General features: G+C 16.7%; 2 protein-coding genes across 2 annotated transcripts, besides 28 other annotated features; both read right to left on the bottom strand. All coding sequences in view use genetic code 6, as the record gives it.

Annotated features, from left to right (window-relative positions):
• Positions 1-26: part of a microsatellite that runs on past the window's edge.
• Positions 1-26: part of a microsatellite that runs on past the window's edge.
• Positions 27-540: 514 nt separating this feature from the next.
• Positions 541-2,684, bottom strand: IMG5_011620 (hypothetical protein). Its single transcript, XM_004039693.1, has 2 exons — positions 2,369-2,684; positions 541-2,317 (listed from the first exon to the last, which is right to left on the bottom strand). Exon 2 carries the CDS (start codon positions 2,046-2,048, stop codon positions 684-686), a length of 1,365 nt encoding a protein of 454 aa, XP_004039741.1. The 5' UTR covers positions 2,049-2,317; positions 2,369-2,684; the 3' UTR covers positions 541-683.
• Positions 2,319-2,375: a microsatellite.
• Positions 2,662-2,699: a microsatellite.
• Positions 2,700-2,778: 79 nt separating this feature from the next.
• Positions 2,779-2,818: a microsatellite.
• Positions 2,819-3,341: 523 nt separating this feature from the next.
• Positions 3,342-3,371: a microsatellite.
• A 65-nt stretch (positions 3,372-3,436) lies between these two features.
• Positions 3,437-3,513: a microsatellite.
• Positions 3,463-3,504: a microsatellite.
• An 888-nt stretch (positions 3,514-4,401) lies between the features above and the next one.
• Positions 4,402-4,435: a microsatellite.
• A 1,256-nt stretch (positions 4,436-5,691) lies between these two features.
• Positions 5,692-5,725: a microsatellite.
• Positions 5,726-6,036: 311 nt separating this feature from the next.
• Positions 6,037-6,086: a microsatellite.
• Positions 6,037-6,087: a microsatellite.
• Positions 6,088-7,837: 1,750 nt separating this feature from the next.
• Positions 7,838-7,906: a microsatellite.
• Positions 7,840-7,923: a microsatellite.
• Positions 7,840-7,925: a microsatellite.
• Positions 7,851-7,903: a microsatellite.
• Positions 7,888-7,953: a microsatellite.
• Positions 7,894-7,931: a microsatellite.
• Positions 7,934-7,967: a microsatellite.
• Positions 7,968-8,146: 179 nt separating this feature from the next.
• Positions 8,147-8,187: a microsatellite.
• Positions 8,149-8,187: a microsatellite.
• Positions 8,188-9,546: 1,359 nt separating this feature from the next.
• Positions 9,547-9,605: a microsatellite.
• Positions 9,551-9,601: a microsatellite.
• Positions 9,591-9,646: a microsatellite.
• A 35-nt stretch (positions 9,647-9,681) lies between these two features.
• Positions 9,682-9,711: a microsatellite.
• Positions 9,712-11,020: 1,309 nt separating this feature from the next.
• Positions 11,021-11,063: a microsatellite.
• Positions 11,029-11,063: a microsatellite.
• Positions 11,064-11,068: 5 nt separating this feature from the next.
• Positions 11,069-11,120: a microsatellite.
• Positions 11,121-13,576: 2,456 nt separating this feature from the next.
• On the bottom strand, positions 13,577-14,234 carry IMG5_011610 (hypothetical protein). The gene has a single exon (XM_004039692.1). It carries the CDS (start codon positions 14,155-14,157, stop codon positions 13,756-13,758), a length of 402 nt encoding a protein of 133 aa, XP_004039740.1. The 5' UTR covers positions 14,158-14,234; the 3' UTR covers positions 13,577-13,755.

The raw sequence follows: 14,234 nt of genomic DNA, 5'->3' as shown, positions 1-14,234 counted from the left end.
TATATATATATATTATTTATTTATATTAAGTGTTATAAAAACAAAGATATTTTTTCTGTTAAGAAAATTATTATGATATCTTTTTCTGTTTATTTTTATGAAGAATTTCCATTTGTTTAAAATTATTTATAAACAAATATTGAAAAAAAATTAAATACCTCCTAAATTAGTAGTGAAGATGAAATAACTAAACCTATTTTTGGTATTTTTTTATTTATAATAATAAATCATCAATATATTAATTTATTTTATATTAAAAAAAAAAAAAAAAAAAAATTAAAGAAAATGATTGTTTAAAATAAAATAAAAAATATGCTTCAAGTTATTTATTAAATTGTAAAATATTTATAAATATGAATTTTTGGGAAAGTTTAATTATTGAATGTATTTTAAGTGAACTAAACAGTCGTGGTGCTTAGCCATATCAGGAGAAAAATATAATATATTGTTAAATAACATCTATAATATATCAGATGTTAATATTTAAAATAAACAAGAAAAGTATAAAAGACCTAAGTATAAAATATGCTAATTTATTTTAAATATCCGAAGAAAATATAAACGAAATACTACAAATAATAGAAAATTATAAATGAATAATAATAAAAAAAAAAAAAATCATTTAATATCCTAATTAATTAAATATTCTAAATTAACAAAACATTCAATTCCTTCAAAAGCGGTCAATCCTAATTTTCTAAAATTCTAAGCTGTATTAACATTTCTATCCCAAGCCCTTTACCAGAACTCTCTTTTATCGTTTCCTGGATACATAGCGCAATCTTTCTAACTTTAATGTCGGAATATTGCTTCTTTTTTTCTTTACATTTCATCAGGACCCAGTGGACAGGCAATACAAATATTTTCTATATCCCATTCTTACCATGCTCCTCTATATAATAGTACTTCTAATTTATTTAAAATATTATTTTTTCTTTTTCTAATTCATCTAAAGCTGCTAAAATAGTTTCTAAACATACTCTATGAGTTCCATGTGGGTCAGTTAAATCTCCAGCTGCAAATATCATATCTGGATTAATTTTAATAATTAAATCTTTTATTATTTTGATATCTTCAGGTCCTTTAGGATTTTTTTTTATAGCACCAGTTTCATAAAAAGGAAGATCTAATGAATATATATTTTCTTTTAGAACTCCTGTATGTATAGCAGCAGAACGTGCTTCACATCTTCTTATAAGTCCTTTCACTGCTAAAATATTAGAGTCATCATGTTTTTCGGGTGTTTTTTGTTATAAAGATGTGTTTATTTAATTACATATTTTAAATATTTAGTCACAAGAGTCATATAGTTTGAATTTTTTAATAAATTCTTATACAAAATCTGTAAAACGTGCTGCATCATGATCAAATACGGCTATATTTCCACTTGTTTAATATGCAACATGGACACAGTGGCCTTATTTGACTAACTTTTCCATAGTTCCAGCCATACAAATAACATCATCATCCGGATGAGGGGAAAAAATAAGTACAGTTTTTAAGTTTACAGATTTTTTTTTAAAGTAATCGTCTTTGTCTTCATCAGGGCGACCTCCAGCAGGCCATCCTGTGATTTTATTTTGGAGATCTTTGAAGACTTTCAAATTGACAATTCCTGCGTGACCATTTCCAACCTAATTAAGTAGTTCTAAAAGGTCATTATCTTCATAATCGCTTTCGATTAGACTTAGAATGGGTTTATTTAATTTCAAAGAAAGCCATATGACAGCTTTCTTAGTCCAATAATCATCGTACTTCATATTCGGATCTGTATTTACACCTTTAATAGTCCAAGGAGCTACATATCTAGTCAATTTTTCAGCTGCAGGATGGTCCATATAAAAAGCTACATTAGAGTGTTATTGTAGAAAAGAGGCTGGATATTCTACTGTAACTTTACCTTCGACTGTTTAGGCAATTATTTTAGCTTTGACTTCAGAAAAACCCATTATAATAATTCTTTTAGCTTTCATTATAGTAGATATACCCATTGTTATGGCATATTTAGGTACGTTTTCGGTTCCCATAAATGATGAGGCGGCATCCATTCGGGTTTTCTTGTCCAGATTTATTAAACGGGTCTTCGAATCTATTGTAGAACCAGGCTCATTAAAACCTATATGACCTGTAGCACCAATTCCTAATAATTAGAAATCTAAACCACCGTAAGATTCTATTTTTTTTCGTATTAAATACAATAGCTATATATATCTTTTTATTCTATATTTCCGTCAGGGATATTTATGTTTTATATAGGAATATCAAGATGATTAAACAATCTTTCGTTCATGTAATAGTTGTAACTTTAGAAATGTTCCTTTTTAATTTTTTGTTAATTTTTTTGTTAATTTTTTTAGATTTTTTTTACTTTTTTTATAGGATAGTATTCATCTAAATTAAATGTTACTACGTTTTTAAATGATAAATTTTCTTCTTTATGCATTCTTTTTAATTCATCATATACTCCAATGGGTGTTGAACCAGTTGCTAAACCTAATACACAGGGAAGATTGTCTTTTTATTTTTTTAGGATTAGATCTTTTATTTCACGGGCTACTTCTATACTTGCTTGTTTGATATTAGAGAATATTTTACATTCGATTTATTCCTTACTGCGGAATATTTTATCACGTTCTATATAGTTAATGTTTAACAAAGACATTATTTTATTTTTTATTTTTTATATTTTTTTCTATTTTAAATATGAATGTTTGAGAGTTTGAACAAGTGGATATATTCAATTATATAATAAAATAAGATATTTTAATTTATATTGGTTTTTATTTATTTTTTATATATTTTTATTTTTTATTTTTTTTGATTATGTCAAAAAAAAAAAAATTAAGTTTTATTTATAATTAATAATTTATTAAAAATATCTTATAAGATTCTATATATATAAAATTTTGTTAAGACATCTTTTTATTTTTTATTTGTTTTTATTTTAAATAAAATAATTAGTGCAAATAGATATATTTATTTATTAAATATATATTGGTTTTTTTCGTTAATAAATTTTTTTATTATGAAAATAATTAAACAAAATTTTATTATATAATAATAAATTTATTTTTAAAATTTTATTACTTTTATTTTAATTTTAAATATATATAGAAATTCTATATTTCTATTGTTATAGCAAAAATTTCATTATATTAAATATTTTATCAATATAAATATAAAAACAAATTAAATTTTTACATAATATACATAAAAATTAACAATATTTATATATTATATATATACAATGTATTATGTATATTTAATTTTTTATATATTTAATAAATTAAAATTTAAAAGAAGATTTCATAAAAATTAAGATATATAAAAAATAGAAAACAATATATATATATATATATATAAATATATATTAATTTTTATTAATTAAAAAATAAAAAGATATTATAATTATATTTAAAATTATTTATAATAATTTTTAAATAAAAATATTTTATTAAATACTTAATAATTATATATTTATTTAATAATTAAATATTTTTTAATTATTTAATAAAAATTAAATTATATATTAAAATAATTTTAATTTTTAATTATTTATATTTTAGATATTTTAATTTGTATATTAAATGTTTTCTTTTTTTAAAATTCTCTTTTTTTTGTTTTGTTTTCTTTACTTAAGTAATTATTTAAGAATTTTCAGTAATTCATTCTATCTATAATATTTTAAAGATTTACACTAAGAAAATAAATTTAATCTTCTTTTAGAAATATCAAATTCATTAGTTTTATTAAAAATATCAATAATAGTAGATTTATTATTGTTTATTTCATCTTGATTGTTTTAATTAATAATTTTTCATTTAAATCTTTATTTATTAAACTAACTAATATATATTCTTTTTTTATAAAATGTCCCCCCTTTTTTAAAAACAGCTTATCATTTCCAGAAGCTCTTCCACTTTTTTTCTTTATTTTGTTATTATTTAAATTCATATTACTGTATATATTAATATTAATTTATATAATAGAGATATCATTAATATTATTTATTTATTTAAATAAATTATTATGTCTTCATATAAGTTATTTTTACTTAAAGGGTTTACTTATATCCTTCTCTTCAATATTTTTGCTTTATATAAGCTTTTATCAATTAAAAAAAAAATATTTGAATATTAATTTAATATATAATATGTTATTATTCTTAATTATTTTAAATAACTGCCTTATAAGTTTGAGTATCTAAAATCATAAAATTTTAGAAAGAAAGGTATTATTTTTTTTATTTATTATATATATATATATACTTTCATTTTATTTTGATTTTATACTTCTGTTTTACATATTTCAATATTTTTTATTTGCAATTTTTATATATAAACCTTATAAATCTAAGATTTAAAGACCCGAAAACATAATACTTATTGATTATTCTATGTTTTTTTGTTTTTGTTTTTGTTTTTGTTTTTTTTTTAAATTACTCTTTATCAAACTCATTTAAAATTTCTTCGAAATCTTATATATATAAAGGTGTTAAATATAATGTGTTTTTAGCTTTAGTATACTCTAAATATTTTTATGATTATGTAATAATTTCTATTATTATAAATAATTAAATTCCAAAAATACATGAGAAAAAAAGAAAAAACTATATAAAATGACTTTAATATTATTACTAATAATGTAGGATTATATAAATTATCAGTGAAAATTTAAACTAAATATATAACAAATAATATATATATAATAGTTAATATATTTAAAAATATATGGATTTTGTATTTAAACATAATAAAGTTTTTAAATATGAAATTTGCCTTATTTATAAATATACCCTCTAACTAAGACAGACATTAATTTTTTGTTCTATTTTAAGAGAAAATTTTAATATAAACTTAACTGAGAAATTAAATCTAAATATTATTTTAGAAAGTAATAAATTACAAAACCTATAAATCATAGTTTCTTATTTTATCGAATTGTGAAGTATTTATATTTACTAAGCCTTCATATTCATTACTTTCTTTGAAAATATAAGTGAAGTATTTTCTCTTAAAATTTTACTTAATTTCTTTGTTTCCATATATTTTATTAATACAAAATATTTTCTAATCATAAACAGATTTATCTTTCCCTAAATCGTTTATTATTTCCACAATTTTTTTTATTAAATATGCAAAGAAAAAACAATCTTTAATAAGGCTACAAAAATAAAATAAATCGTTTTTGTTTATGTCAAAGGAGTTTTATCTTCATATCCTAGTATAATAATAGTTATTATTATTCAGTATATACAATAAATATATTATATATATATATATATATTTGTCTATAGGATTTTGGTCCATAATTTATTAGAGTTTAAAATATATTAAGATTTGTTACTATTAGCTTTATACCAAGTTTGATAAATATACTATAAATAAAATTATTTTTGTTAGTTTTATTTATTATACTAAAGTTGTTTAGACTAATTTTTGATATATCTAAAATTTTAAATTAAGAATAGAAAGATATTGAATCTATACTTTTTATTTTTTTTTACTGAATAATTATTTATCATTTATTAAGTTTTTTTTTATTTTTAATTAAATAATGCTTTATAATATAATTATTAATTATATTTCTTCTATAAATATTATGATTTTAATATTTTAATATTTTTAATATATATATATATATTAATAAAAATTTAAATTATTTATATTATTATATTTATAAAATTACTTGTATTTTGTTATTATATTATTTTTTTAATTATATTTTATTTATTTCTTCCATTTTTTTAAAAATTAAAGTAATTTTATACAATTATTACTAAATATTTATTGATTTTCTATCTTTATACATTTTTTTTTGTTTATTAATATATGAATTTTAATTTTTTTTATTTTTTAAGTTAGTATTCATTATAATATAATTATATTATATTTTTTTATTTTTTAATATTTAAATATATATAATTTATAATAACATATCTTAAAATCGTAATTTACATATGGAAAATATAAATTACTTTTAATAATTTTTAGAAGATTAAATACATTAAAAATATTTATTTATTTTTTTTTAAATAAAAAAGAAAAAAAGAAAAAAAGAAAAAAAAAGAAAAAAAAAAAAAAAAAACATACTAAATAAATATAAATATTAAATAAAAAAATCAAATAGACACATTTTCTTCAAAAGATTATTACTATTATTAATCGTCATTACTATCTTTTATTTATTTTTATTATTACTCTTTTTAACAATGTGATTTTTCATGAGCCGCCAAATTCGAAGACTAAGTAAATTACTTATCACATCCAGGAAATTTACATTTATAGGGTTTTTCTCCAGTATGAGTTCTTAAATGTGTTTTCAGATTAAAATCTAAAGAGAAGCATTTTCCGCAAATTTCGCATTTAAAAGGCCTTTCTCCTGTATGAACTAATTAATGTCTTTTAAGTTTTGAATTATCAACGAATTTCTTTCCACATCCTTCTACATTACACTAAAATAATTTCTCTCCATGATTAACGAGATGCTTTTTAAAAGAAGATTAATCAGTAAATACTTTAAAACAGTTTTCATAATTACATTAATATTCTTTTGGTAAAATTTCCTTTATGCGATTTATTTTATGGTTTCTGTTTATTTTCTTTTTTGGCCTAGAATCTATTTTTTACTAGCTTTCAGTTTCTTTATTTGATTTGGGTTTATTTTCCTTAAAATAATTATCGAATTCGTTTTCAGGAATTTCGAAATTACTTTTATCAATATTGCTTATGCTTTTTATTTATTCTTCTTTTTGATTGTCAACTGTTATTTCGTTTGTTGTTAGCTTTTTTTGGTTATTCCTCTTTATATTATTGTTGTTAAATTTATTTTAATATTTTAAATCGTTTAGACATGTATTTTGGGTTGTTTAGACCCATTTTCGTATATATGTGTCTTAATTAAAATCGAAAACATTTTATATTCTTATCTATTTTAATTATATGTTAATTAATATTATTTTATTACCCATTTATGTTCCCAGGATTTTATTTGTTTATTTTCTTATTTTATTTCTGATTCTGATTCTTATTCTTCTTGATGTTTCTTATCTATATTATACTATTATTCGTGTTTATCTTATAACTAAAAGAACATTATATTGTTTGTTTAGGGTTATTCTACTTATGTTTCTTAATTTTAGTTCATTTTTTTTTTAAAGTTTTATATTTTTATTTTTTTTTTTTGTTTAAAAAAAAAAAAAATTAAGATTTTTTTTATATTTATTAAGAATATATAAAGCACTTTTTTAAATTAAAAAATAATACAATCTTACTAATTAATTAATTGATTTATAAATTTATATATATATATATATATATATAATTTATGAATGTTTAATTCATTTTTCATATTTGAAAGAGGAAAAAAAAATTAAATATTTTTAAAATATATTGTGTATTTGTTTTTATAAATAATATAAATTTAATTTTTATAAATAAAAAATATATAATAAATTAATTAATTATTTGAATATATTAAATAAATCTATAAATATTTATTTTATTTTATATTATTATAATTAAAAAAAATTAAATAGAAATATATATAAACTTGTTATATATATATGTATATTATATTTATTTATATTTTTTTTTTATTATTATTTCTTTGTTAATTTTTTTTTAAAAACTAAATCAAAAAAAAATAAATGAAATTATTTAACCTTTTATTAATGAATATTTTTATTAACTGAGTTTTTGTTTTATTTTTAAAAAATAATAATATAAATAAAAAACAATGTAAAGCAATTAATTTATAATTTATAAATATTTTTAAAATTTAATAATTTTCTTTTTTTATATAATTTTTCATTAATATTAAAAGAGGTAAATAAGACTTTATATATTTTAATATATATATATATATATATATATATATATATATATATATATATATTATATATTTTTTTTTAATATATATTTTTTTTTATTTTATTTAATATATTATAATTTAAATATTAAAATTTATTTTTAATATATAATAAAAATACATCTAAAAGTTAAATAAAAATTTGATTTACTAATATATATTTATAATAAATAGTTTGGTTTATAAATAAAAATTTATTAAATTTTTTTATTTAGAAATGATAAAGATAATAAACTATATTAGTTCTTTTATTAATACTTTTTTATTCATTATTTGTTTATTTTTATTATTATTATTTTTTTTATATATAATTTTTTTAATAAAAATTAATTTACATTTATTAATAATACAATATATAAAAACGCTTGTAAGAATAGAAATAAATGAATATTTATGTAGCAAAAAAGCCTATTTTTGACAAAAAATTTTTTGCCTTTTCGCCTTCATAATAAAGTGTAAATCAAGAATAAGTTACTTAAAGATTAAAGCTTAATTTAAGTTGTTGTTTTACAGATTATAATACATAAAAAAATGAATAAAAATTTGAGAAAACATTTGGTTTATAAAGTAGCTTAACGATACCAATTCCTAAAATAGCAAATAATTAAAGACTAGTTAAAAATATAGAAGATTAAGTATTTGATTTAAAATAATAAATTGAAACTTTATTAAGATTAAATTAATAGTTATTGTAATCTTAGGAATAATTAAAAATCTAAATAAATAATTTATAAAGCGAAAATATAAAATTAAAAGATTAATTAGATATATAATAATAGGAACATTTAAGTGAAATTCTATATTTAAAAACTAATATGACAAATTCATTTTTTGAACTTGATTAGGGTGAGGAAAATAAAAATTAGAATATAAACAGAGAAAGGGAAAATTAACTTTTAAACAGAATAAAAGAATTAGAAGGGAATATTATTTATTTAAGTAAATGTTCTTAGATTAATAATTTTTATATAGAAAAAAAAAATGAGGAGGGTATAGTTTAATCATTAAATATAATTTTATAAAACAAATAAATTGAAAATATTTAGTTGGAAACGAAAGTGGAAAAATTGTAAAAAATAGTTGAAAATATAGGAAATAAAGAGGATGCTTTAAAAGAAAAAATAATAAATTAATTATTTGAGTCTGAGAGTGAAAGCGAAAACGAAGAAGATTAAAATAAAGTTTTAAAAAAAGAAGAAAAAAGATAAATATTAAATGATATGGATAAAGAATAATTATTAATTAAAAATAATATTTATTTAAAGAATAAAATTTAAAAATTAGAGTAAGAAATTGAAGATTGGAAAGTAAAATTTTGGAATTAAGAAAAAAAAAGAAATAATTAATTTATATTTTTAGAAGATAATTAATCAGAAGATTTATAATAAAAATTAGAAGAAATTTAAATCTCGACATAAAAATCAACAAAATAAATAGATAATAATATATAAAAGTTACTATAAAATATTAAAACTATACATATTTAAAAAAAAACATCAAAGTCTTTAAATGTAAATATAAAAACACCAATGTAAACTTACAAAGTAAACGATAAATTTATTAAATAATAATACTGAAATAAAAAATATTTAATATTTAAAAAAAAAAAGATTAAAAATTAAAATATTGTATATATATATATAAAATTAAAAAATAAACTAATAAAAAAAATAAAAAATATATATATATATATATTATATATATATATAAATATTATAAATATTATAAATATATATTTAATTCTTTAATTAAAATATATTTTTTTATTTTTATTTAACATAATAATTAAGAATATTAAAAATCATAATTTTCTTTTATAAAATAAAATTTTTAAAAATAAAAAATAAAAATTTTAACAATTAATTAAAAATCATTAAAAATTCTTTAAATTTTATGTATAATTGGGAAAAACATGAATAGACTATTGACTTTTTTTATTTTAATATACCTAAAAAGCCTATATAATAAAAAAAGCATATTTTAGTTCCTAAAAACCTTTCTGAATATAAATTACCTTATTAAATTAACCGAACATAAAAATAATCTAGAAGTTCTATTTTTGATGAAAACTAATTATCATAATAGTAAGATAAGAGAAATTCTATATATAAATATAAAAATTCTTCTTAAATAAAATTTTGTATAGAAAATACAATAAATAATGATAAAATAATGTCTTGTAAAAAATAATTAAATTCAAGTTTATTTAATAAAAGTAGTGTGGAATTTACACATAATAATACTTTGAAAAATGAAGAATCTTTTAAAAAAAATCACCAGGAGAAGCGACATGTTAAGCTTTTATAAAAAATTGAAAAACCTGTCAAAAAAGAGTCACTTTTTAAACATAAAGATCATAATGTTGAAGATCTATTTGGGTCAGATTATGTAGAACCAGTTAAAAAACCTACTAAAAGTCAATTTTAACCTAATTATTAGAATTTTAATCCATTAGAAATGAAAATGAAGTTTATTTATGGACATGAATTTGTTTACAAACCCCCTTTGCCTTAAAAAAAGGATAAGAGTTTTTCGAATATTGAATAAAATATTAACTTTAATAAACAAAAAAGCTAACTTACTCCTCCTCCAAAAGTACCTGCTCATTATATTGAGAATAAAGATAATATTTAAGAGAAAAATAATGTATAAATATAAATAATGGAATAAAAAAAAAATGATTTTAATGAAAAAAATAAATAAGATGATGAATTGTAAAAGTTAAAAATATTAAAAAATGTATTTAATTTAGATAAGAGTAATATTAAAGAAAGAAAAGAAAATAATTCATTTATAGAAAAAAAGGAGAATTTTAATAAAGAGAAGTTTTTTCTTTAAAAAAATAAAAAAATGAATTAAATTAATCATCTTTATTAAGTTAAAGTTTTTCTTAATGTTAGTAAAAAAATGAGATTATATAAATATAATTTATAAAATAAAATAAATAATTATTAAATGATAATGAAATTAAATAATTTTGTTCTAAAAAAGGAATTCATTTAATTGATTTGGGAAATAAAATAAATTAATAAAAATAATGTTTTGTAAAAATAAGATCAAATTAAAATAATTAATTATAAATTGAAAATTCAAAAGATTTTTTAAGAAAAAAGGGATTAGTTATAAAAGAATGAAAAAAAAAAAAAATATGTAAATAAATAAATAAATATATTAAATATATATATAAATAAATAGGTTAATATATATATATATATATATATATATATATATATATATATATATATTATATAATTTGTTTAATTATTTGTTTTTTTAAAAAGTATTTTCATTTTCAAAATTAATTTATAGTATCTACGAATTTTTACTTTTCAAAAGTCATAAGATTTTCATAATTAATTTAATTTCTACAAAAAGGACATTAATATTTTAAATCAATCCATACGTTTATACATTCGGAATGAAATAAATGATTACAAAAAAGTTTTCGTACGCTTTCTCCTTGTTAAATTTCCATTAGACATATAGAACATTCCTAAAAACTTTAATTTTCTTCATATATATAATTAGGTATTGCTTATTATATTCTTTCTTTAAATTAATAATCTTATTCTATTTTTCTATTTTTTATTAATTAATCTTATTAGTATTATTATACTTTTGCTCTATATATAAAAACTCCAGATACTATTATTATTATTAAACATGATATTGAAGTTATTATTGCAATAAATATATATTTTAAAGCTTATTATTTATCTTAATATAATTAATATTATTATACTTCAGTATCAGTTATTATTTATAAAAAGTTTTCTTTTTCATCAAATTAAGAATTATAGATTTATATTATTATAAATGTATAGTTTTCTAGTTTAGAAATTTGTTATTTTTGAAGCTTTTATAAATCTTCGTAATATTTTAAATTACTTAATTTCAATTATTCATTCGAATTGATTATTTCGAATATAAAATCATCTATTTCTGGTTAATTTGTATTAAAATATTAATATCTAAGTTTAAAATAATGATTTTTATTTGAATTTATTTCAATCGAAAGTTCCTCGCATTATTAAAGTTAGTTAAAAACGAAATAATTCCATTTATCTTTTTCAATTTTGATTTATTCGTTTTCACCAGTTTATAATTCTACTAATTTATTCTCACAATATTTTCCAAAAAAGTCACTTTTACATTCACATGTTGATAATTAATTCTACCCAAAAATAATACATTTCCCGTTTTAATTGCAATCATTGAAACATTCGTCTCTTTCTTTTAATTATATGTCTAAAGTGTATTTCTTTTAATTATTTTTATTTATAATCTTATGATTTAAAATCGTAAAATAATAATTCTATATATTCTTTATGGGAAGTATTATTCTTTATTTTTCACTAAAGTTTTCATATGAATATGTATCTGTATAGAAATAGCTTTAAGATTTTTTATTTATTTCCATATATTCGACTATTTATTTAGGTTTTAAATAGGTTTACGATACTATTAATTGCAAACCTTGGCTTTCATAGTTTTATGTATTTAAGATAATTTCCATATATAATGATTGTACTTCTTCATCGTTTAAAGAAATATGAAATTCTTCAAAAGATTAGTTTAAAGTTATGGTTTAGGGAGTAGATTTTTACTATTTTATTTCTTATAAAGAAGATTAGAGAGTTTAGTTTATTAATAGTGTTATGAATAATAATTATATAAACATTTTTGTTAATTTTAAATTATTTTTTTTATTTAAAAAAAAAAATAATAAATAAATTTTTAAATACTTTTGATATATTTTTTTTTATGTTTTTTTAAGATAATTTTATAATTTTGAAAGTATTTTTTTTTTTTTTTTTTCAGATATTTATAGATAAAATTATTATTTTATTTTTATTTTTTCAAATTTTTTTATATAAATTTGTTGTTATGAATAAAATTATATATTACGTACTTTTATTATAAAATATTATTTAAAACAATATTATATATAATAAAGGTTTATATTTTAACTATAAATAAGTTAGTTTAGTTTCTAACGAAAATTAATTAAAAAATACAAAAAATTAATTTTATATAGAATTAATATATAAATATTATTTAAAATTTTTTTTTATATTTTAATTTTATTATTATAATTTATTATGTTTTTTTGTAAAAAAAAAAAATATTTAATTAATTTAATAAAATTATAAATATTTTTTTTTTTTTTCAAATTATTAAAATAATAGTAGTATATCTAAAAATATCAAAATAAATAATTAAAAAAACAATTTTATTTTACAAATTAATTAAAATTACGAATTTTAGTTTTATCTATTTTTTATTTATTAAAATATTCCTGTAAAATTTTTAAAATAAATTTAATTATTTATTAAATATTAATATAAAATTATAAAAACAGGCTTTTTAAAATTAAATTTAAATTGATTTTATGTTCACAAATAAATTATTTTATGGAAAATGAAATTGATTTAAATCATTTCTTTATACAAAAAAAAAGAACCAATTAAATTACAATACTCTTATAAGATAATATAATAAACACAATATATTTTATATTATTACATATATTATTTAATAAAAATTAATAATTATCTATCGATATATAAAATTAAAAAAAGTGGTTCTTAATATAATTTATAAGAAATATTAAATTATAAAATAAATAAATATTTAATTATAAAATGGAATAAGTTAATTAACATATATAGTCAATGGATACTCCATTTATTAAATATCCATTAATAATATTAATTTTAGGATTGACAAGTATATTATTTTCATTAGTAATAATATTGACTTATTTCTTTAATGCAAGCGCATAGAATTTTTCTACTAAAATGATTACTAGTTTATGTATAAGTGATATTTTATTTACTTTAGGATTAATAAGTAATAATAACTTTATAAATTTGCAAAATACATTCATATGTAATTTAACAGCATTTTTGACTTCCTTTGGAAGTCTATCTTCCCTTTCATGGGGCTGTATAATAGCCTATTCAGTCTATGTAAATGTTTAGAATCCTGGAAATAAGGAAACAATAAAATATACGAAAAAAATGGTAAAAAAATAGTCTTTAAAATATGCATATTGTGTTCCGTTTATTATTTCGGTAATTCCTTTACTTTTTTAAGATTATTAAAATATTGGAGAAACATGTATTATAACATTAAAAAGTACATCAGGTTATATAGAAAATATAATATTGAATTTAATTCCTTTATTTTTAGAAATTTCTTTTATGTTTTATTATATTATTTAATCTTTAAAAATTTAAAATAAGGAATATGCGGTAGCTGGTAAATAATTATTAATTTATCCATTTATTTGTGTAGTAGCTTTTGGAAGCTATTTTAGTTAAAAATTATATGAAGTCATTTATCAAGTTAGTTGTGGATGT

Source organism: Ichthyophthirius multifiliis, assembly GCF_000220395.1.
Source record: "Ichthyophthirius multifiliis unplaced genomic scaffold scaff_1120509249555, whole genome shotgun sequence".
Taxonomy (NCBI): domain Eukaryota; phylum Ciliophora; class Oligohymenophorea; order Hymenostomatida; genus Ichthyophthirius; species Ichthyophthirius multifiliis.
Note: the sequence above shows the minus strand (reverse complement) of the source record. Positions and strands in the feature narration are given on the sequence as shown.